The 23,480-nt window shown below is 34.8% G+C and overlaps 2 protein-coding genes across 2 annotated transcripts; one reads left to right on the top strand and one right to left on the bottom strand.

The window, feature by feature from the left end:
* zgc:85777 lies at positions 1-18,293 on the top strand. Its single transcript, XM_067411288.1, has 9 exons — positions 1-253; positions 6,287-6,407; positions 12,528-12,657; positions 14,160-14,266; positions 15,863-16,030; positions 16,119-16,292; positions 16,632-16,793; positions 17,563-17,713; positions 17,956-18,293. The coding sequence occupies exons 1-9, from the start codon at positions 59-61 to the stop codon at positions 18,044-18,046; spliced, it is 1,299 nt and encodes a 432-aa protein (XP_067267389.1). The 5' UTR covers positions 1-58; the 3' UTR covers positions 18,047-18,293.
* A 77-nt stretch (positions 18,294-18,370) lies between these two features.
* bet1 (Bet1 golgi vesicular membrane trafficking protein) lies at positions 18,371-21,552 on the bottom strand. Its single transcript, XM_067411877.1, has 4 exons — positions 21,387-21,552; positions 20,567-20,676; positions 19,374-19,430; positions 18,371-19,278 (listed from the first exon to the last, which is right to left on the bottom strand). The coding sequence occupies exons 1-4, from the start codon at positions 21,403-21,405 to the stop codon at positions 19,123-19,125; spliced, it is 342 nt and encodes a 113-aa protein (XP_067267978.1). The 5' UTR covers positions 21,406-21,552; the 3' UTR covers positions 18,371-19,122.
* Between the last annotated feature and the right edge of the window lie 1,928 nt (positions 21,553-23,480).

Below are 23,480 nucleotides of genomic sequence, written 5' to 3'. Positions count from 1 at the left end.
CGGGTTCTACGTGAGGTCTAACGCGCATGCGCAGGTCAACACTTTTGTGTTTGTAAGAATGGCACTGCGCGCTAAAGTCTTGAGATTCAGTCTGGCTGTGAATCGTAACTTACCCAAAACAACTGTTGTCTGCAACAAACGACACTTGTCTGAAAAATCGTCCTCCAATCCGAAAGCATCCGTTTCTACCGAAAATATCGATCATGTTCTCTACACAGAGGAACATTTTGCATTAAAGTCATCTTTGAGGAAGGTAGATATGACACCGTGCTATTGTGTTGTATCCTTAACACATATATAATTCTCTGTCGAGATGAATGTTGTTTCTAGCTACCTGAATATCACGCTCATGTGAATGCGAATGTGCAGGTCGAATATTTTTCAGCAAGTGAATGTAGGTAAGAGGTCACTTTGTAGCTAGCTTGCACAGCTAGTTGTTGCATCTGTCTTGGGTTATATATAATATATATATATATATATATATATATATATATATATATATATATATATATATATATAATATATATAGAAACTTGTTGTTAATGTTGGACGTAATTCGATTTTTGGAAGGATTTGTTTGATATAAAGATGAAGTTTTAAGATTAGACGCTTTGTTTTGGTTCTTCCATGATTGTCACGTGACGCTCATGTTGATTGTACAGCTTGCTGTCAACTCTGGAATACAAAAAAAAAAAAAAAAATCCCTTCTTTATCAAATATATACACTTTTGAAAACCAGATTATTCACATTTCATTTCATATAAGAGAGAATATATATATATATATATATATATATATATATATATATAATATATATATATTTTTTTTTTTAATATTTTTTATTTAATTTTTTTTAAAAGACTGCTGTCTCTTGTCCTGCTGTCATTTCTATCACACCAAGCAACAAACAAATGTTTTTTTTTTTGTTTTTTTTTCCCAAAAAAAGTTTTTCTCTTATTAGGATATGAATTACAATAAAGGAATATCTCTATTAGAGCAACTGAGAGACATTTTGAAGATCAATTCATTTTAAGATCTGAGAGAAGTAGGCTATTATGAGTTTTTTTCCAGGACTTTTTTTTTTTTTAAGTCAGTTTTGCATTTACTAAACGCTTTTGTGTTAGCAAGTTCAAGGCTTTTTCTACAAAAAGTGAAGAAAAAATAAAGTTAGTTGTTTCCATTACACGTCATTACCATCTCCTTGGAATAGTGTTGGGGAAAGTTACTTTTAAAAGTAATGCATTACAATATTGCAATACTCCCTAAAATAGTAACTAGTTGCGTTACTTTGTTACTTTTTATGAAAAGTAATGTGTTACATTACTTTTGCGTTACTTTTTCTCACCTGGGCTGGGCTTGCTTGTTTGTTTTTTAATAACAACAAAAAAAGTTCTATTTTTGGCAAAAAAAGGCCCTTTCGCACCAAAAGTGAAATAAATACGCCTCAAGCTGAAGGAAATGCTTATTTACACCTGTACCGTAGAGGGCGCAGCTCAAACAAACTTTCAGCTGTGTTGCCATTCTGGATTAAAGAAGAATAGGATACAGATGAAGTTCTAGTTCTTATTTCTAAATCTACTCTAAAGTATTTTTTGCTTATTAGTATGGTTGAATTAGGTATATTGAAGGTCAGCAGCAAAGACATTGGTTAACAATTGAGATTAAATACATAAAGTATATCTGTGTAATTTAATATAGTTAATTATTGCAGGTTTGCAAAAATTCTGAGATTGCATTTCACTGTTTTTATTCATTTTGAGGAATACTGAATGTTTTCGTGCAAGTGTGATGAGTAAATGCATGTTCACATTTAGTCTAAAACTACAATAACCACCATGTTCACACAGCGCACACAACACCCTCTGCACTTTATTTCTCTCAACATGTGAGCTGCGTTAATTTACTAGTTACTTGGAAAAGTAATTTGATTACGTAACTCAAGTTACTTGTAATGCATTACCCCCAACACTGCCTAGGAATCATATTTGAATTAATAAGATTTAATTGAGTGAAAGTCACAGTAATTATACTTCTATATAAACTGGCTAGACTTGGAAGGGTTACAGGGCTTAGTTGGGAAGGAAGTTGTTTTCTCTAATTCCCAGTGGCTCCAAGTGTTTCGGAATAGGCTGGTGTGAGAAAGGATATAAGTGGAAAACAGAAAAAGCAGCGGATAATGAGAACAATGCCATATGTAGAAGCGTGAAAGTCAGGGACATTGAGTTTATTAAAAGAACTCACCAGAGACAGTGACAAGTTAGAAAAGTCCTTGACTTAGAAACATGTAATCTTACATCTAAATAGAAGAAAAGATTGGTATCAAATTCAATAGGGCTTAATATTTGCAAGCCTAGTTCCGCTTGTACTCATGTATTTTACAATAAAATGCATTCCTTCTCAAGGTCATCTCATGACTCAAGATTAAATTCTTCACAGTATCTTACGCAATGCGTAAGGCACGTCAGTTATGTTCAGATTTATATAATGATAGTAAAAAAATCTAAATCAATGCTTAATGCGTAAAAAAGTGTTAGCACTTCCAGGAAACATCACCTACTGTGCTATTCAGTTTAGTTCATTGCTCTTCTGGGTGCATAAAGTGTTGACAAACCGTAAGTCAGAGTTGTGGACCCCACCAAACAATTCGCAGCTCCAACCGACTAGAGTATTGTGGAATGTATCGCCAACCTTTATTAAGCATTAGGAACCTTGTACTGTAGGTTCAGACGCCACTCTTCCTTTCTGACTGTATTATCCAGACAGTCTTCTGGGTTTGAGGTAGATCAAATACAAAATGAGACACTTCCGTTATATGTTCTCTGCCCGTTTTCCCCACCAATTCTTTCTGCTGAAGAAACTCAGAAACTAGTTCATGCTGAGTTTGTTAGTATGCTGTTGATCCTGGCTTCCTTTCATTATTATATGCTGTTTTTCCTGTTCACACTGCTTTTGAGCCAGGACGTTTTTGTTGGCCAGTGAAGCAGCATGTCTGCATGTTTTTGGGGAAATGTGGTACTCATCCCTTTGCACTGTTTTTCTTTTTGACTTTTCACAGCTCATACTGAAAGCTCAGTCTGTACACATTAAACATATGTGTGTGACATATTAGCTGAAGAGGAGTCACAGCTGGAAAAGTTTATAGCCTTAATTGAATTAAATTGATTGGTTCATCATGCTTGAATCAACTTTGTTTTATTGTTCGCATAATGCATTATTGGGAAAAGAATTTATTTCCTTTTCTGCTTCATTTGTGTAAGTAGATTTTAATGAATTGCCTTGCTTTCCTTTGAATCCCCCATTACAACATTTAGTGTTCTTGTGATCAGACACTAAAACAGTACGGACAATGAGCATTACAAGGTCTGATGACTTTTAATTGCATTTATACTTCTGCTCCATCTGTTTATGATCTAAAAAATGATGTTTAAAACCTGGAAGATATTGTAAGAAGTTATTTACTCCAGACTGTTAGTTTACAGCAAGCAGAAGGCAAGAATGTTAGGTACTAACAACTTATATTTCATTTTCCTCCTCACAAAAGGTATATTTGGCTTTTGAAGTCTTAAACTATTTTATAGTACCTTTGATATTCTTTTGAAACCCCAGTTTCTTTACTATTTTGTTGTATAGAAAAGAGCAACCTGGACATGTCACTAAATTATGCCCATAAAGAAAGATGATACTTATATAGTATTATAATGACATTAGCATTAGTAATATATATAAATTAGGGGTGTAACGGAATGCGTATTCTTACCAAACGGTGCACGGGGCAAATTCCAAATGGAAGTGATCATCCCTATGCCCTATGTGATCATCCTTAGGTGAGCAGGACACGCGCATGCCGTATGTACATCCCAGCTGAAGATAATGAGGAAATTACACTGCTTCCTTTGCCAAGTGCATTCCAAATTGCTACATATGGCACGCGTGTGCCCTGCTTACATAGGGATGCAGAGGCAGAGGGATGATCACTTCCATTTAGAACTTGCTCCGTGAACCGTTCGGTACAAATACGTGTACCGTTACACCGTTTTATATATATATATATATATATATATATATATATATATATATATATATATATATATATATATATATATATATATATATATATATATATATATATATATACATACTTACTAATGCTAATGTCATTATAATACTAAAAAAGTATTATCTTTCTTTCATTAGTTTTTTTTCCCCTTTTTTTTTGGGAGGGGGGTGACTTAATGGTTTAACTAGAAAAAAATGTAAGCAAAAAGTTATGGAATATTATGTTTATTATTAGTTCACAAAAATTAAAGCCAGAAGAACAATGCAGAAATATTGCCAACAAATTTGTTCATGGTTTATGAAATATACACTACCTTTCAAAAGTTCAGCAGGGTTTAGTAAAGTGGGGTTTTTTTTATGTTTATGAAAGAAGTCACTTATTCTCACCAAGGCTGCATTTATTTGATCGAAAACACAGTAAAATGCTGATATTGTCAAATAGTATAATAATGCCTATTAAACCTGTTTTAAATTGTTATACTATTTCACAATATTAGCGTTTTACTAGCATTTCATAGATAGATAGATAGATAGATAGATTGATATTGTGTATAAATATCAGTTTTTTCCTGTGATGGTAAAGTTGAATTTTCAGCATCATTACTCCAGTCTTCAGTGTCACATGACCCTTCAGAAATCATTCTAATATGCTGATTTGCTGCTCAAGAAACATTTCTGTTTATTATTTAATGTTGAGAACAGTTGTGCTGCTTAATACGTTAGTGAAAACTGATACATTTTTTCATGATTTTTTTTGATTAATACAAAGTTTAAAGGAACAACATGCAATTTTTTTTGTACCATTATAAATGTTTTTACTGTCACTTTTGATCAATTAAATGCACCCTTGCTGAATAATATAACAACAACGAAAAAAATGTACTGACCCCAAGTAATGTAAAAAATAGCACATTTGGTAATAATTCAATTGAATTGGTGATATGATGTTCAGTTTACTGTTGAACAAGAAGTCCAGGGCTAAACTTGAAAGTGATATGTATGTCACTCTGTCAGGAATATATCTTTTGGCAGCGCATGTATGGCTCAAATCTACATAGAATATTGCTGCAGTTGCTCACTATATTTCACAACAGTTATGTTATTACAACATACAGGCGTCGTGAAGTGACTCAGAAGGAAGTTGAGTGCTTTGCCTCTTTTTCAAGGACAAAAACTATTGTAGGGCTATTACACCCTATATAGTTTGAAGGAACTTAAAAACTTTTTATAATTTTTGGCCTTTTGCCACTTTTATATTTAGAGAGGGCTGGAAGTGACGAGTAGAAGGAAGGTGTGGATCAGGAAATGACACGAGCCGGAGCCACTAATTGCCAGGCCATGTGTCTGTCAAAAATTAAAGACTCAACAACTTGTTTGGTTCATTTGAAAAGCTTTTGCAATTAATTTCTGATAATAGGAATGCCATATTTTTCTATCTCTTTTTTTTGATGGATCACTTTAACTTTATACACTCTAAACTCTAAATGCTGGGTTAAAAACAACCCAAGTTGGGTTGAAATTGGACAAACCCAGTGGTTAGGTTAAATGTTTGTCCAATGTGCTGGATAGTTTTATTTAACCCAACGATTGTTTAGAAATAACTGTATGGCTGGCTTAAAATGAACCCAAAATACATTGAAAATTAAAAATCAGACACATAATTACTAGAGGCAACAATAATAAATAAAAGGTAAAAATTTATTAATAAGCAATTTAATAAATGTTTATTGATTAGTGTTTATTATTTATTAAACTTATTAATAAATGTTCATTTATTAAACATATTTTGGGTTAATTTTAAGCAAGCAATACAGTATTTTTTAAACAATAAGTTAAAAGTTACCCAGCAGATGGGCAAACATTTAACCCAATTGCTGGGTTTGTCCATTTTCAACTGAACTTGGGTTGTTTTTAACCCAGCATTTTTTAGAGTGTATTTGGAATCTTGGATATATAGTGATGGCCTTAAGTAAATAAGTAAGTAGGTAAATGAACATTTAGACTGTTTTCCAGTTTCTGTCGTATTGTACTGAGACTTAATTCCTGTGAGTCACTGCAGCTCTTCCCTCCTCTGAGTTTTCTACTTTGATATCCTGCTTCACTGGAATAAGTGCTTAATTGCATACAAAGTGTTACTGTAATACACGATTGTCTTGTAACTATAAATCAGATAATATTAGGTTCATTTTTAGTTGCAGTACTCAGTTATCTATTCTTGAATGTGTTACAGATCATTGATCAAGAGATCAACCCTTATGTAGACAAATGGGAGGAAGAAGGGCAGTTTCCTGCCCATAAGATCTTCAAAATCCTGGGAAGTGCAGGATTTCTGGGAGTCAACAAACCTGTGGGTAAGCAGACGTTTGCTACTTCAGATGTACCTTAATCAAGCACACAAGTAGTGACCCTCAAAAGAGTCAAAAGACCATTTTCCTTCTCCTCTTTGACATTTAGAGTTAAACAGGAAATATTTTGCTGCTGTGCCTTCTCAAAAAAAACATCTGCTCTCTCCTAAAACTGGGATCCTTCCAAAGGATGCTGTGATTTTCGACCTGGGGGCCACAGGATGACTTAAAAGTGTTTAAATGAATAAATTACTGTTCATATATTAAAATATTCTAACTCTAGTATAAATTAGATAGCTAAGAAGCATTAAATAAATAAATGTTCTGGAATCACAGCATTTTATATAATATATATATATATAGTACAGTCCAAAAGTTTGGAACCAGTAAGATTTTTAATGTTTTTAAAAGAAGTTTCGTCTGCTCACCAAGGCTACATTTATTTAATTAAAAATACAGTAAAAACAGTAATATTGTAAAAATTATTACAATTTAAAATTACTGTGTACTATTTAAATATATTTGACAAAGTAATTTATTCCTGTGATGCAAAGCTGAATTTTCAGCATCATTACTCCAGTCTTCAGTGTCACATGATCCTTCAGAAATCATTCTAATATGCTGATTTGCTGCTCAATACACATTTATGATTATTTTCAATGTTGAAAACAGTTGTGTACTTTTTTTTTCAGGATTCCTTGATGAATAGAAAGTTCAAAAGAACAGCATTTATCTGAAATACAAAGCTTCTGTAGCAAAAGTTTGGGGTCAGTAAGAATTTTTATTTTTATTTTTTTGAAAAGAAATGAAAGAAATGAATACTTTTATTCAGCAAGGATGCATTAAATCAATCAAAAGTGGCAGTAAAGACATTTATAATGTTACAAAAGATTAGATTTCAGATATACACTGTTCTTTTGAACTTTCTATTCATCAAATAATCCTGAAAAAAAATATTGTACACAAATATTTTGTACAATTGTACACATTAAATGTTTCTTGAGCAGCAGATCAGAATATTAGAATGATTTCTGAAGGATCATGTGACACTGAAGACTGGAGTAATGATGCTGAAAATTCAGCTTTGCATCACAGGAATAAATTACTTTGTGAAATATATTCAAATAGAAAACAGTTATTTTAAATTGTAATAATATTTCACAATATTACAGTTTTTACTGTATTTTTAATTAAATAAATGTAGCCTTGGTGAGCAGACGAAACGTCTTTAAAAAAAAAATTATTTAAAAAAATCTTAGTGGTTCCAAACTTTTGGACTGTACTGTATACTGTATGAGAGAGAGGCCTTAAAGTCAGAAAGGTTGAGAAATGCTGTATACAGAGCTGCAGGTGCTGCATAGTTTAGGCGGTTATATCCTATTTTTCATATTTTTGACATCAGACATTTCAGAACAAGCAGTTTATCCAGATAAAGGTATGTTTTCATAATACTATGAACATTTCTATTGCACAAGATCAATGAAAATTGATTCTTCATGAAGTATCTCCTTGAAAACAGCTGGTTGAAAAAGACACTTGTAATAAAAATCATTCTTTAGCAGGAAAATATGTTTTAAGTGCAAACTGGATAATTTTGTCTTTGGTAATGGTAGAATTACAGTTCTAAGTATACTTTCGAGAAAAGAGGACTGCAGGGTGCCCTTAAACAGTCTTAGGATTTTTTTATGTGAGTACAGATGGATTCATGAAAAAATAACAACATTGCTGCAGGAAGCAATTATGAGAACAGTGGAAAACACAAAATAGGTTGGTGGTAATACACGTATCAATATGTCAGAGCACAACTTTTTGCCAGTCAGTTCAAAGGGTCGCTATAGCCTCCCAATATGTGAGAAGAATGATAAGAGAACCAAAAGGAAATACAATTTTAAAATTTAAAAAAACCATGGGCTGTGTGTGAAGTGTAATGACTCCAGTGTAAGTCATACAGAAGTGCTTCAAACACAACACTCTTCTATGCATTTCATTCATGCATAACAGATTATCTGTTATTATATTGAACTTATTCAAATAACCAATGACTGTTGAGCCTCTTTATTAATATAGTTAATACAGCAGGTTAATACAGTTAATATTCACCTCTTTTTTTTCATATGACATATCCAAAGATTCAGCAACTAAGAATAGAACGCAGTATAACTGTTAGATGGCTGGAGGCTCTGGGGGAAACTTAAATCTGGCTTCATAAATCTGTAGGTCAGAGGAGAGCAGCACTTGTATTAAGAAGTGCTGACACTGTGACACTTCTGCATTAGCCGGCTGGATTTACAGCATCTTCTTAGACAGAAGATTAGTACTCGGAGCGTTACTTCACCTCATTTGATATGTGCAGCACAGATACACCAGCAAATCTCTGAACAATAACGTAGAATCTTTTCAGGTGAATTGTGACTTGACTGCTGTAGGCTAAACTGGAGCTTTTCCTGCACACGCTCTATATCTCTCTTTTGCGCACTCCCTGTTGAGATTTGGGAGGTTTTTGGAGCTGTTTTTATAATCAGAATCCACCATCATCAGTGACGGCAAATTTAGCATTTTCACATTTATGGAAAGCAGAACATTTTTTAGTGAAAGGTAATAATTTTCTGAAAGATATCAAGATGTAGGGGAAACTGGGACTATGGGTGAATAAAGTCAATTTCTGCACTGACACATATTTTAAAATCTTGCCTACAAAGATTTATTGAACATTTCCTTGGTTATTGCACAGGAAAAAAGATATGGTACAGTTAAATCACATTACCCACATATAAGCAGGGCTTATTGTCACATTATTTGAGGTAAGCTGTCACAATGTAACCTGCCTATTATAAGGTTTTTCTGCAAATTTAAACCGTAAAACAATTATGAAACAATCCATGAAACAACAAAAATGTAAAATGTAACGTATCAAACCATATTGCACTGCAAAAAAAAAAAAAAAAAAAAAAAAAAATTCTTATCCAATACTTTTGTCTTGTTTTCCATTACAAATATCCAAAAAGTCTTTAAATCAAAACACATTTATTTGAGAAGCAAAATGACTTGGGTCTTGTTTTCTGAAAATAATAATCAAAAATAAAACATTGCTGCCAGTGGGATCATACAAATACGGAAAAGGATTAGGGCCAAGCAATAATAAAAAAATAAAACCATCTCGAGATTAAAGTTGTTAAATTTCAAGAAGAAAGTCGAGATAAAATGTTGAGAATAAACTCGTTAAATTACGAGAAAAAACTCATTAAAGTTCAAGAAGAATGTCGAGATAAAATGTTCAGAATAAACTCCTTAAATTACGAGAAAAAAACTCGTTAAATTTCGAGAAAAAAGTTGAGGTAAAATGTTGAGAATAAACTTGTTAAATTACGAGAAAAAAATTGTTAAATTTTGAGAAAAAGGTCGAGATAAAATGTTGAGAATAAACTCATTACATTACGAGAAAAAAACTTGTTAAATTTCGAGAAAAAAGTCGAGATAAAAAGTCTCATAATTTCATGACTTTTTTCTCGTAATTTAATGACTTTTTTCTCATAATTTAACTAATTTGTTCTCATAAATTAACAACTTTTTTCTTGTAATTTAATGACTTTATTCTCAACATTTTATCTCGACTTTTTTCTTGAAATTTAACGACTTTTTTCTCATAATTTAACGAATTTGTTCTCATAAGTTTTTTTTTTCGTAATTTAATGACTTTATTCTCAACATTTTATCTCGACTTTTTTCTCAAAATTTAACGACTTTTTTCTAGTAATATAACAAGTTTATTCTCAACATTTTATCTCGACTTTTTTCTCGTAATTTAACGAGTTTATTCTCAACATTTTATCTTGACTTTTTTCTCGAAATTTAACAACTTTAATCTCGAGATGGTTTTATTTTTTTATTATTGCTTGGCCCTAATCCTCTTCCATATAAAAATAAACTTAATTCAAAGAGAAAAAAAAGTTTATTTTTCTTAACTCCCTGACAGATTTCTGTTTCTTGTTTTAAGCAAACTTGCTTCATTTTGTCAATTTTTTCAGTAAACAAGATTTAATATCTTAAGTCATCTTGCTTCTCAAGGAATGTTGATTTAAGAAATTTTTGATATTTGTGCTGGAAAATGACAAAAATTATTTTTTTTAATATGTATTTCAGTGTGGTTTTATTGTGTTGACTTGTTTACTTAACAGCTACGGCAAAAATATGATGGTACTGCTATTTCATTTTGGAGGACATAATTCACACACACACAAAAAAATTAAGTGTTAGAAAGCACATTTGTGTTATGAACTTTTGACTCAAACTTATGGTTACTAAGAAATAGCCTTTGTGAAAAAACTAGCCCCAGTCTCCCATATGTATAATCACCATGAGCCTTCAACGCTGAAACATGCACACAATGCTACATGATCTTAGGTTAGCATTTTGATTATTTTGCATGATGGAAGGTATTTTGAGTCCTCGTTTTAGAGTTTTGCTGGTTCCCATAACAACATCATCTTTATGAAATCACAGCTCTCAAAACCTGGCTGAAACAAATCCATCTTACAAAACACTGGCGTAAATCCAGATTGTCTGTTTTTCCAACCCTGGCAGCTTCAGATAAGGCACTAACACTCCATTCTTATCCGAACCATCCAGTGTTCTGACATTTACTCAAGACCCAAAATATGTGGGGGTTCACGACCTCTTGTGTCTCTTGAAATACCTCTCATTTCACATCTATGCGATGATTAAATGTACTGTGCGATGTTACGCCACCAAACAGGAGAATCTTACCACCGTTTTTACATGTACACAGTAAGTGGAAGTGTTGACCACCTTCCAATAGCTGACCTTCGTAAAGCTCAGATCTGCTTGTCGGCATATGACATCCTTTTCCCCATTTGTTCCAACTTTATATCCTAGTATTTCATACTATGACAAACCCATATAAAACTATTGCAACTATTTGCTTTTTCAACTTGTTGCTGTGAGAATGAAAAAGATCTGCAAAGTTACAAAGCACAAAGTCACTCCAAAGGGAGTTATTGTGTATATCAGTGCACACTGTTTCTGAACTCCCTGAAATGCCTCAATTGTAGTCTTGACTTTTTTCCAGCTTTTCTTTTTTTTTCCAGGCATGCATAAAATAAAGGGGTGAGGCTGGATTGAGTTAGTAGTATGTTGAAACTTGCGGCTATGGCAAGGGTCGTGATATTTACAAAGCGCTCAAGTTACACCACACTGATCCAGGGATTTTTGGACCTGATTGAAGGATCAGGTCCAAAAAACAAAATCAAGATTTTGTAAAGGTCCCCTTTAAGGTAAGTTAAGCTAGTTTGTGATCAGGATAAACCAACCTTCCTTTTGGAAGCATCTCTCTAGGTACTGAACACTAACAGATCATCTGTTTGGATACTGAATTGCTGGACTACAGCTGTTCCTGTATGCTGTATCTGTTTCCTCTGCTCTCTGGCTTCACTTTTCCTTATTTTGCCACACCTAATGTTGTCCACAACCATCGCGGGACCTGATGACAGAATACAGCATCCTGTAGTACTGAGAAAAATGAGTGTAGAGTTCACCACAGTCACTACAGGACTTGCTTTTCAACATTATTGTTACCCATATTGCTTGCAGTGAATAGAATAATTTCCTTAATGTTGTAATATTTGTTTCCTGAAGGAAAATGCAAAATGAAATGGAACATGAAATGACATGAATAAATGCATGACGTGTAAAGAATCGTGGGAAACCGTAATGCTGTTATTACGATCACATGTAATAGCTTATACGCCGTTTGCATAAGACATTGTAGTACTTTATGTTATAATGATGACTAAATGGACTGCAGGGGTGTGAAAAGGGCACGTCAAGTTTTTAGATTACTGCATGGCACAAATATGTAGATGACTTTTACATGATGCATAATTGTCTTCAGTACTGAAGTAAGCAAGTTCAGCTTAATGTCACCCAAGAACAAAGAGACCTGATAGAAAGCCTCTAAATTATAGCTGTTTTGTGATCAAAATGTTCAGGAAATTCAGCAAATTTTGCGAGACATTTGTCTAAAGCATTTATTTACAATGTTTACATGCTCATTAACAAAAAACTGTAGAGAGGAAGCATCTGCTCACTGGTTGTTTTCATTGGTTGCAGAGTATGGAGGTCTGGGATTGGACTTCAGCTACAGTTTGGCTGTGGCTGAAGAACTGGGGAACATCAACTGTGGAGGGATTCCCATGGCCATCGGTGTTCAGAGTGACATGGCTACACCTGCACTGGCGAGGTGATTTCTAAAAATTAAATATCCTTATCCTTTGAGTTGGTACACCTCAAACAGAGGAATACTACACAGAATCAGAGGTCGCTTTAACCAAATATTTTCTGTCATTGATTGAAATTTTTATCAGTGAAGGAAAAATCTGAAGCTGTCCGTCATCTCTTCCCACCTCTGTCCATTTGGTGGCGAGTGCGCTCCAGTGTGGCAGCAGAGCGCAGGTTCAGCCTCCAGACAATGTTGCCAAGTCCGTGGTTTTCCCTTTTACACCGTTTATGTCAGCTAGTTAAAGCGACCCCAAATATCATGTTATTTACCCGTAGAACCCCAAATTTTACCAGGGGACCCCCACTGAAACGCAATTGGGCTAGTTTTGAGTAGCAATTGGGTGGGTTTTGTTGTGAAAGCCTGGCAACCCTGCCTCCAGAACAAAATTAAATCTGCCACGTGATGAAAAGTTGTCTGTCTGAGGCAAAATCTAATGATAACTGCCTCTGCATCCGTCTCCCTTTGATGCGGTTTATTCTGCAGAGCATTCAGTTTAAGTCAACGCGGACCAGGAGGAAGTCAAGGCCAACAGATTTTTTTTTGTTTTAAGCATTTAGTCACCATGGAATCAAAATTAAAAATTCTTATTTTTTATCTAATATTGCATTACTAATAGATTCATCCGGGCACATCATATCATTATTTTTTAAAATTCATGTTCCTCATAATCTTCAATCAAAATAATTTCCCCTCCCTCTTGCAATGACATCTCTTCTATGATGACGTGTTTACTGGCACGAGGGCGGGGCAACCTGTCACTCACATGAGATCGGCCAATAGCAAACCACAACCACCCAAACAATTCTCCATGGACAAAATAATTTTTTCTTGTTCAAGAAGCCGCTTCACTTGGATATGCATCACAATTGTCAGAATAGGGAAAAAAAAAGACTATTGCAACTTCCTTTTCATGCCGACCTTACATTTGTGAAAAAAAATGGTGTAAACTTATAAATAAAATCTATGATAACAAAATATATGATGAAGTTTTGCTTTCAAGTAAATTGATCTGGTTTTAAGTTTTGATATTTTATTGAGAAAAAAAAATTTAAAAAAGAAAGAAAATGATCTTATGTGTAGACAGACTCTTATAACAATTTAAACCACCTATTATTTATTATAAATAAATACTGTAGTTATCAGGCGGGGTCCTTTCCTCCTTTTATATACCGTATTGTGATTGCAGCAGGTTGTACACGGTCACTGAGGGGATATTACTGCACTGTGCTCACTCTCTGGAAACACTAATTTTTCTGTGCATATCCACTTTAGCTATTTGGATTCAGAAAAACAGGGATTTTGATTAGTGTCCTTTGTGATTCTGCCTTAGGGAACAGTTTCTGAAATTGCATTTGCTGCTAGTAAAATGTAAATCTCTCGTGTAACCCTTGCATCTCATGAGCTTTAAATCACAGCTGCTTTGACACTGTGAGGATGTGACTGTGACTTCTGTGCTGTTTTAGGTTTGGTTCTGCAGAGCTCAAGAGAGAGTTTTTGCAGCCCTCCATTATGGGAGACATAGTGGCCTGCCTCGGGGTGAGCGAATCAGGGGCCGGCTCTGATGTAGCAAGTAAGTATTTTTACTGAAGATAATGTACCAAACAAGAAAGACGTGATCTTTATATTGCCAAGGGGGTGTTTTAAACAAGATCTAAACATACACCAGACACAAATCTAAAATTAATTACTTTCTCAAATGAAGATATCAAAGCATTTCAGACCAGGCAGATTAAAAGACTCGCCTACATGGGAATACCACACAAGGGTATGAAGAGCTATTTTCTATAAATGTATTCAATTTTGTATTTGAAGTACAGCAGGCACTAGTCACAGATTATTAATGAGTTGCGAAGAAATCTAAACTTGTTTTATGGTGAAATGAGAGTAGTGTATTATAAAACTAAAGCTAATATAACAAGTGTATTACAATATAAGATGGAAAAACTTAAACTTAAGATAAATGTTGACTTTGCAATGAACTAAAATAATTACTAAAATTACTAAAACTGAAAAAATGAAGGCTAATTCAAAATGCAAAAAAACAATAGTACATTTTATAAATAATACTAAAATAACTTTAAGAACTTGTTTCGGTAATTGAAATAAAATGTGAAATAAAATCAAATATAAATATTAGATGAAAAACCTAAACTTAACATAAATGTCACCTTTGCAACTAAATAAAATAAATAAGTTGAGTACTAGATTTAATAAAACTGGGGGGAAAAAAATCAAAGCTAGGAGCTAATTATATATATTTAAGAAAAAAGTAATAAAATATTACTAAAACTGAAATTAAAATGAAAACTGAAAAAATATATAAAAAGCTAGTTTAAATAAATAAAATAGTATTTAATAGTATTTAAAATAGTATATGTTATAAATAATACCAAAATAACTGTTCAAAAACTTAAAAGTAAAAAAAAAAAGGTAATATAAATATTAGGTGGAAAAAACTTACAATAAAAGTTGTCTTTGCAACTAACTAAAATAAGTTGAAGTACTAAAATGACTAAAACTGAAATAAAAATAAATCAATTATATATAATAGTTTAAAATACAAAAATTAATAACTTATATTAAAATGAAAACCGAAAGTATTCAAATAAAAGCTAATTCAATGCTAAAAAAATACCATTACAGTATATAAATAACACTGTTCAAGAAGTTTTAAGAACTGTTATTCAATAAAAACTAGTTTTTGAGTGAAAAATAAAATAAAGTATTTTGTTTTTGTAGCTTTTTTATTGTTTAAGTAAGAGGGTTTAATATATATATATATTAATATATATATATATATATATATTAATATATATATATATATATATTAATATATATATATATATATATATATATATATATATATATATATATATATATATATATATATATATATATATATATATATATATTAATAATATTAAGTTAATATTTTTGGAAATTGGTAAATAATATTATTTTTATTAATTTAAATCATTTTATGTCACCCTTGGAAGTTTATTGAGGCCCACTAGTGGGCCCTAGCCTCCTGATTGAGAACCCCTGATCTAAAGTTAAAAAATAAGTTAATTACTTGCTGGGACCCCAGGAAGAGTAGCCACTATCTAGGTAGTGGCTAATGGGGATTAGCCAAATAAACAAATAAAGTCTAGTCTGTCTCCTCCAGGCATCAAGACTAAAGCTGTGCGCAAAGGAGATGAGTTTGTCATTAATGGAGGAAAGATGTGGACTACTAATGGCACACAAGCAGATTGGATGTGCCTCCTGGCCAACACCAGCGATGACGCTCCACACAAGAACAAATCCCTTATCTGCTTACCCATGAATCTGCCTGGTAAGACTAAGAAAAAACACACAACTTTTGGAAAAGAGTTGTTTGTCTTCCGAAGAAAGCATGCTAATGTTTTACCATTCGTCTGCAGGCGTTCTTATCGCACGTAAGATCGATAAAATGGGCATGTGGTCATCTGATACAGCAGAAGTGTTTTTCGATGACGTGCGTGTGCCCTGCAAAAATGTAATAGGGCAGGAGGGAATGGGCTTCACTTACCAGATGCTGCAGTTCCAAGAGGAGCGTCTCTGGGGAGTGGCCAATAGTAAGCAATCCTTTCCGACTCCCACACATCCAACCGCACGTCAAACGTTGCTCTTTGTTGTTGAGATTGGCACGTCCGTGTAAATGTCAGTGGTGCTTGTGTGTGTACAATAAATCAAGATCACTCTCCTCTCAGGCCCAAATGTGTTTACAGATGAGTCAAACATTGTTTTAAGGCTTCTGGAAGACCTTTTGACAACATTTCTGCCTACTTCCTGTCAGGATTAAAATCCTACAACTATTTCCTATTAAATTTGTTGAAAAACACATTGGAATTTTTCCCTATGGTATGTTAGACCGGAGACGTGACCAGATACTGTCGTACTTCTTGTTTTTCAAGTACTGACGGTAATGGAGAAAGTTGTCCAAGAGACCATTAATTACACCAGACAGAGGAAGATCTTCAATCAGCCGATTCTGCACCACCAGGTCGTTCACTTCAGGCTGGCTGAGCTGCAAACAGAAATCGAGCTGTTGCGCTCACTTTTGCATCGCGCCACAGGTGAATCCGACTGTCTCCCAAATTGTTTTAGCAGCTATGCAATTTCATGGGTTTGGGTCTGGTAGGTCTACAGGACCACCACTTCCAAATGAAACAACTTCACAGGGCATGTTTACATGACAACGGTGTACTAAAAATGGAAGTTTTTCCTTTTTGCGCACAGACAACAACATTGTCAAAACAATCCCCGTTTACACGGATCCGCGATAATGATTAAAAACACTGTATTATGCATGCCAGGCCAGTAGTTGGCGATGTCACTTTGTAAAGAAACACTACGCGCCTATAAACTGAACACGTAATCACATTTTTGTAATTTATATGGAGACGATACCAATACCGTTTTCAAAAGTTTGCATTTTCAGGCCTCCAAAACACTGTTGTCGTGTAAATGAACGGGCAAAACGCATAAAACGTTTTCTGTTTTTAGTTGAAACTGTGTAGTGTAAACGGCCTCTAACACATAGTATCATTATTTCTGTGTTACAACAATTTAAATGATCACAGAATTACCTGGGATGAAAGTTTATAGTTCAGATATAAACACTGATGTCTATGGTAGCTATCAAAATAAATCACCTTTTGGAAGTAACCTGACGCTTCAAATTAAGATCGTATCAGTTACGTTGTTAGTTAATAGTGAAAACTGGACCCTAATCTAAAGTGTGACTGAAACAAGTGAAATTATAAACTAATCGCTGAATCTCAGTATATACACCTGAAAATGAATGCCTTTAAAATGTATATGTTTTCTGTGCACTTTCAATAGCTCTGTACATTAAGGGAAACGATGTGACAAAGTTGGCGTCGATGGCCAAGCTGAAGGCAGGACGACTGGCCCGAGAGGTCGGTGACAGCTGCCTCCAGTACTGGGGTGGCATGGGCTTTACCAGTGGCGTCCTAGTCAGCAGGTTCTACAGGTCAGTTTCTCTCATCTGAACTGTAGTGACATCTAAAGGCAACAGGTTTAAATTGCACATGCTCACTTTTGAATAAGGCCGCTTATGGTTCCAATGAAGCATCTGATACATATGAATGCATAATTTGAGGGTGTTGAAAGAGCTGTGAATCGAGCGTCCAACTGATTTGTGTAAAATGTCGGCTAGTCTAATCCTTATCTGTCAGGTCACAAATAAATCAAATCCAATTTTTGTCTTAACAGGGACTCCAGATTAATGTCTATTGGTGCAGGAGCTGATGAGGTGATGCTGTCAATCATATGCAAGTACATGGACACGCTACCCAGGAAATGACATCACTGATGTGAATACAATGAGAAAAAAAAGTGCACTTAAAATGAACTTGAGAATCTAATGCTAAATATAAATGGATTAGTAAAATCCATCATAGTAGCAGTTACAACACCGTTTAGATGATTAGTAATTTGCAGACAGATATTGTTGCCTTAATGAAGACCTGACAAAACTATATGTAACATATGTAAATTCTGACTATAGTTGTATATGATTACGTTTGTTATTATGCATGAAAATAATAAAGTTTTCACAATTCTTAAGAACCGGACTCAAGCATTTGACAACATAAAGGAAATGTTTATGTAATAATTCTCTCAAAAATTACATTTATTTACAAACTAGTCTGGAAAAACTTAACCATTATGTTAACCATAAAGAGCAGAGGGGTTTGAGCAAGAACTTCAAAAAAATAATGCAAAACATTTCTGAATTACACAATTTCTGGGGTGGTTTCTTTATGATAACATGTTAATATACAAAACTGAATTGCACATAACTTCACATCTCAGTATGGTTTTCACAGTCTCAAGATCAGCCCTTTGAACACTATATTCAATAAGCGCAATTTTTGTGGCAACTCTTCCAAAGATGTTGTGAAGACCTGCACGGATTAGGTCTGTGCTAAACCCATCCAAGCTTCACTTCTGGCCAGTTGTCATAACCTGAATTTCCAATTATACAATTAAAAGGGACTACTGTGATGATGTCACATACCACTCTTTTAAAAGTATTTAAGCAGTATCCATATAGAATATTAATGTTAGCACACATTTACAGCACTGAAGTTCTCCTAAAAGAATTATATCATTAAATAAAGGTCAATATTATTGAGTAAAAGAAAGACAGAAGCATGTTAATCTTTTATCATGACCAGTATTAAAGAAGTAGGATTATCCCTGCACTGAGGGGACTTTAATTTTGGTGGGTTGGGACAGATTTTTGTTTCATATTGCACATTGTCACTCAATGGTTCAGCACTGTCACACTCCTTGTAGTCTCTGTGAGAATTCTGATCCTGTACCCTAAATGAGCATGGCACATATGAAATGTCCTGGATCTCATCGGTCCTGCGATCACCTCAGTTTGATCACCCAGTACAGGACAATGAAAACAAACAGGGCGAACAGCAGCATATAGCAGTACACCTTGGTTTGGCTTCCCCTGGCGAGGAGCTTCAATCTACCCATGGTGGATCCCAAAAGACCTCCAGTTGAGTCGAAGTCTGAGTCCTTGAGGACAAACAAACGTGAGATGTTTAAGATATTCAGATCTGTGTTTTGATGAAGAAACTAAAATTTATCAATAATAATTTCCCTTCACTTACCATTTCTCCCAACATTTTATTCTGGTACTTGACTTCATTTCCAATGTCAATCGATAGCTGAAATAGATTTAAACAGATAATTTTTTTTTTCCTTAGATATATTGTATAGAAATAAATACATTATATAAAATAAATTATACATTTATGTATATACACCAATCAGGCATCCAATTATGACCACCTTCCTAATATTGTGTTGGTCCCCCTTTAGCTGCCAAAACAGCCCTGACCCATTGAGGCATGGACTCCTCTAGACCCCTGAAGGTGTGCTGTGGTATCTGACATCAAGATGTTAGCAGCAGATCCTTTACGTCCTGTAAGTTGCGAGGTGGAGCCTCCATGGATCGGACTTGTTTGTTCAACACATCCCACAGATGCTCGATTGGATTGAGATCTGGGGAATTTGGAGGCCAAATCAACACCTCAAACTCATTGTTGTGCTCCTCAAACCATTCCTGAACCGTTTTTACTTTGTGACAGGAGCATTATCCTGCTGAAAGAGGCCACAGCCACCAGGGAATACTGTTTCCATGAAAGGGTGACCATGGTCTGCAACAATGCTTAGGTAGGTGGTACGTGTCAAAGTAACATCCACATGGATGGCAGGACCCAAAGTTTCCCAGCAGAACATTGCCCAAAGCATCACACTGCCTCTGTTGGCTTGATATCATCCCATAGTGCATCCTGCTGCCATGTGTTCCCCAGGTAAGCGACGCACACGCACCCGGCCATCCAAGTGATGTAAAAGAAAACGTGATTCATCAGACCAGGCCACCTTTTTCCATTGCTCCATGGTCCAGTTCTGATGCTCACGTGTCCACTGTTGGTGCTTTAGGCGCAGGACAGGGGTCAGCATGGGCACCCTGACTGGTCTGCAGCTATGCAGCTCCATACGCAACAAACTGCGATGCACTGTGTATTCTGACACCTTTCTATCAGAACCAGCATTAACTTGAGCAATTTGAGCTACAGCTCGTCTGTTGGATCGGACCACACGGGCCAGCCTTCGCTCCCCACGTGCGGCAATGAGCCAGTTCACCACTGTTCCTTCCTTAAACCACTTTTGATAGACACTGACCACTGCAGACCAGGAACACCCCACAAGAGCTGCAGTTTTGCCTAATCGGTGTATACATATAAAGGTTCTGGAACACAGTTATAAAATATAACATGAGATGTTTAAGCCCACTCACATGTTTAAGTGCATGTACTTTAGCTTTCAGTCCCTCCTGTAGATGTTCGTTCTCCTCCTCATACAAGCTGTATCCACTCGCAACGTAATTGCCTTGAGGGCCCCCCTCACCTGAAGAAAAATTAACAATCAGGTCAAATTCACTAGATAAGATTAGAGTTTCTGAGTATTTTAAAATACAAGCACAGCAAACTATTTCAAACGTTGCCACGTATGAATTAACATGTATGAATTGATCAGTCTTGTCTAAATTGGGCAGAGCAAATCATTTACACAGGCTGGCTGGGGAAAACTTGCCTTGACATGCTAAATGTGCATTCATCAGAAACTACTCAACAAAGAAAAGGGACTATGAATATAACGTAGATACAAAATTCAAAATGAGATACTCAAAATAATATTTTGTGAAAAAGCTAGTTAAGTTGCTGCCCAATTTTATTTTTCAATTAAAATTAGACTTTTAGATGATATTTTGATGGTTCCTTTCAATAAAACTGTTTAAACAATATCAAAATAATCTAAAGTTAAGCTTGGATGTGTCATTTATTTTGTCATACACGCAGAAACACTGACAAACACTCATTCATTGTCATCATTCATCTAACTTATATAACGTTAAGTTAAAACAGCTGGTCTGCTATTGAGAAAATTAGACCGTTATTTACTGTCTCAGATCAGACCCCGTTTAGTCTTATCCTGATGGTTCTCTGAACCTGAAAAACGGTGATATTTAGCATGATTTGGTTGTTTAATCTCGCAATCTGTGACTGACTTAGCTTAGCATGAGCTTCAAATATCATAACAGAGAGAAAAATACCTACCCAAACCTGCACGCCTCATTATAGCCCGGAAATCTGTATGATATGATGTACAATAACCACAGTTTGGAATAATGTAACAAATATTAGTTTATCTTGCTATTCAGAGCCGCTGTACTTTCCCCTTCCAACTCAACAAGCGCCACGACACCCTACGGAAGCCGCGAAGGGTGATAAAGCGACACGCGAAAGGGTGAGTGGGTAGTGAAGTTTTGTTTGCAGAAAGCTGACGGGTTACAAGTTACCATGAAAACAAAATGGACACTTCTTATGTTTTGTGTAATATTGCAGTGTTTATTATAAATTATTATTTTTAATTCATGAGTCCTTGTAAACTTTTATCAAAATACGGCACTGAGAACTGGACTTTTTCAACATTTGTAGCCTACCAATTTACTTAAAAAAAAAATGCACACATAAAATGAATTATTAAACTAATTATTAAAATTACTAAATATCTTTTTTTATAATGACCACTAATGCAAATTGTTCTTTGGCAGTTGTGGGAGACCACTTTGTGATTCACATGACCATAACCATCTTGAACATTGGGGGGACCATGATTTTATTTGTTATTGGGTAATTATTTTTATTTTTTATAAAAAGGAATTAAATAATTTAAAGATTTAAGGGAATAACAAAAAAGAAAGAATGGTAAAAGTTCCAGGTAGTTATTACGTAATCAATTTAAACTAGCCTATTTGCAAATAATATTTTTTTAAAATATTTATTTGTATGTCTAATATGTCAAAAACTCAAAACGTTTCTTATCTCATCACATTCAGATATGAATTACATGAATCATATCATGTAAATCGGTAACACTTTACAATACTGGTGCACTAATGTGCATTAATTCATGCTTAACTAATGCACAGATAATCATGTGTTACAGTTTTTGCCCGTGGCTTGAACAGACCCATGCTCAGACTAAAGTAACACAACTTGAAGCTTTTGTTACCATTCCTCAAACACATGTACCCATACCTTAAACAAAAGCGCTGCTTTGCACTCTAGTTGCAATTCTGCAACACACTTACTCCTTTATGCAACACACTTGGTCCTGCATACTACACTCTATTTCATACATAAGACACTTCGTTCAAAAATGAAATCTCAGGGTGCCATTTGGAAAACACATGTATCCAAAATACAGAACACATCAGGTAATTGCAACCACTCAAATACACAGCTCAAAACACTTACTTACAAAACTGAACACCAATCAGCCAGCTACAAAAAGGCCTCAGTTAAGCCATTTTGAGAACTTTGCAAGCATGGAGAGCAAGAGGTGGAGGCAGAGGAAGACAAAGAGGGAGAGGAGTAGGACGTGGCTGATAGGACATTGACATGGGCATTGTAGGACATTGTAGCTGGCTGATTGGTGTTCAGTTTTGTAAGTAAGTGTTTTGAGCTGTGTTTTTGAGTTGTTGCAATTACCTGATGTGTTCTGTATTTTGGATACATGTGTTTTCCAAATGGCATCCTGAGATTTCATTTTTGAACGAAGTGTCTTATGTATGAAATAGAGTGTAGTATGCAGGACCAAGTGTGAAAATTTGATGTTTATCTGCTTACCCCCAGCGCATCCAAGATGTAAGTGACTTTGTTTCTTCAGTAGAACACAAATGATGATTTTCAACTCCAACCGTTGCGATCTGTCAGCTGTATAATGTGGGTCAATGGGAACTTCTTTTATAAGAGTAAATAAAACATGCATAGACAAATCCAAATTAAACCCTGCGGCTTATGACGACACATTGATGTCCTAAGACACGAAACGATCGGTTTGTGCGAGAAACCAAACAGTATTTATACATTTTTAACCATACACCACTATGTCCAACTGTGTTCAGCACTTGGTTAGTGAGGTCTGATCGCGCTTTGACAACAGCAGTAATGACTCGCACTCATTGAAGTATATGTGCGAGACATCACTGCCGTTGTCAGAGCGCGATCAGACCTCACTAACCGAGTGTTGAACGCAGTTGGACATAGTGGTGTATTAGACGTAAAAAAATGATATAAATACTGTTTGGGTTCTTGCACAAACCGATCGTTTCGTGTCGTCATGAGCTGCAGGGTTTAATTTGGATT

The sequence above is a fragment of the Chanodichthys erythropterus genome, chromosome 15 (assembly GCF_024489055.1).
Source record: "Chanodichthys erythropterus isolate Z2021 chromosome 15, ASM2448905v1, whole genome shotgun sequence".
NCBI classification, from domain to species: Eukaryota; Metazoa; Chordata; class Actinopteri; order Cypriniformes; family Xenocyprididae; genus Chanodichthys; species Chanodichthys erythropterus.
The sequence above is the reverse complement of the archived record's forward strand: the minus strand, read 5'-3'. Positions and strand labels throughout refer to the sequence as shown.

Bases quoted from the DNA above. Each gene is read 5' to 3' on its own strand.
- zgc:85777 (XM_067411288.1), top strand. From the start codon at position 59: ATGGCACTGCGCGCTAAAGTCTTGAGATTCAGTCTGGCTGTGAATCGT. The intron at 14,267-15,862 runs GTAAGTATTTTT...TGTCTCCTCCAG, and splicing joins GGCCGGCTCTGATGTAGCAA to GCATCAAGACTAAAGCTGTG. The intron at 16,293-16,631 runs GTAAGCAATCCT...TTGTTTTTCAAG, and splicing joins TCTCTGGGGAGTGGCCAATA to TACTGACGGTAATGGAGAAA.
- bet1 (XM_067411877.1), bottom strand. The intron at 19,431-20,566 runs GTGAGTGGGCTT...AATCTATTTCAG, and splicing joins AAGTACATGCACTTAAACAT to CTATCGATTGACATTGGAAA. The intron at 19,279-19,373 runs GTAAGTGAAGGG...TTTGTCCTCAAG, and splicing joins ATAAAATGTTGGGAGAAATG to GACTCAGACTTCGACTCAAC.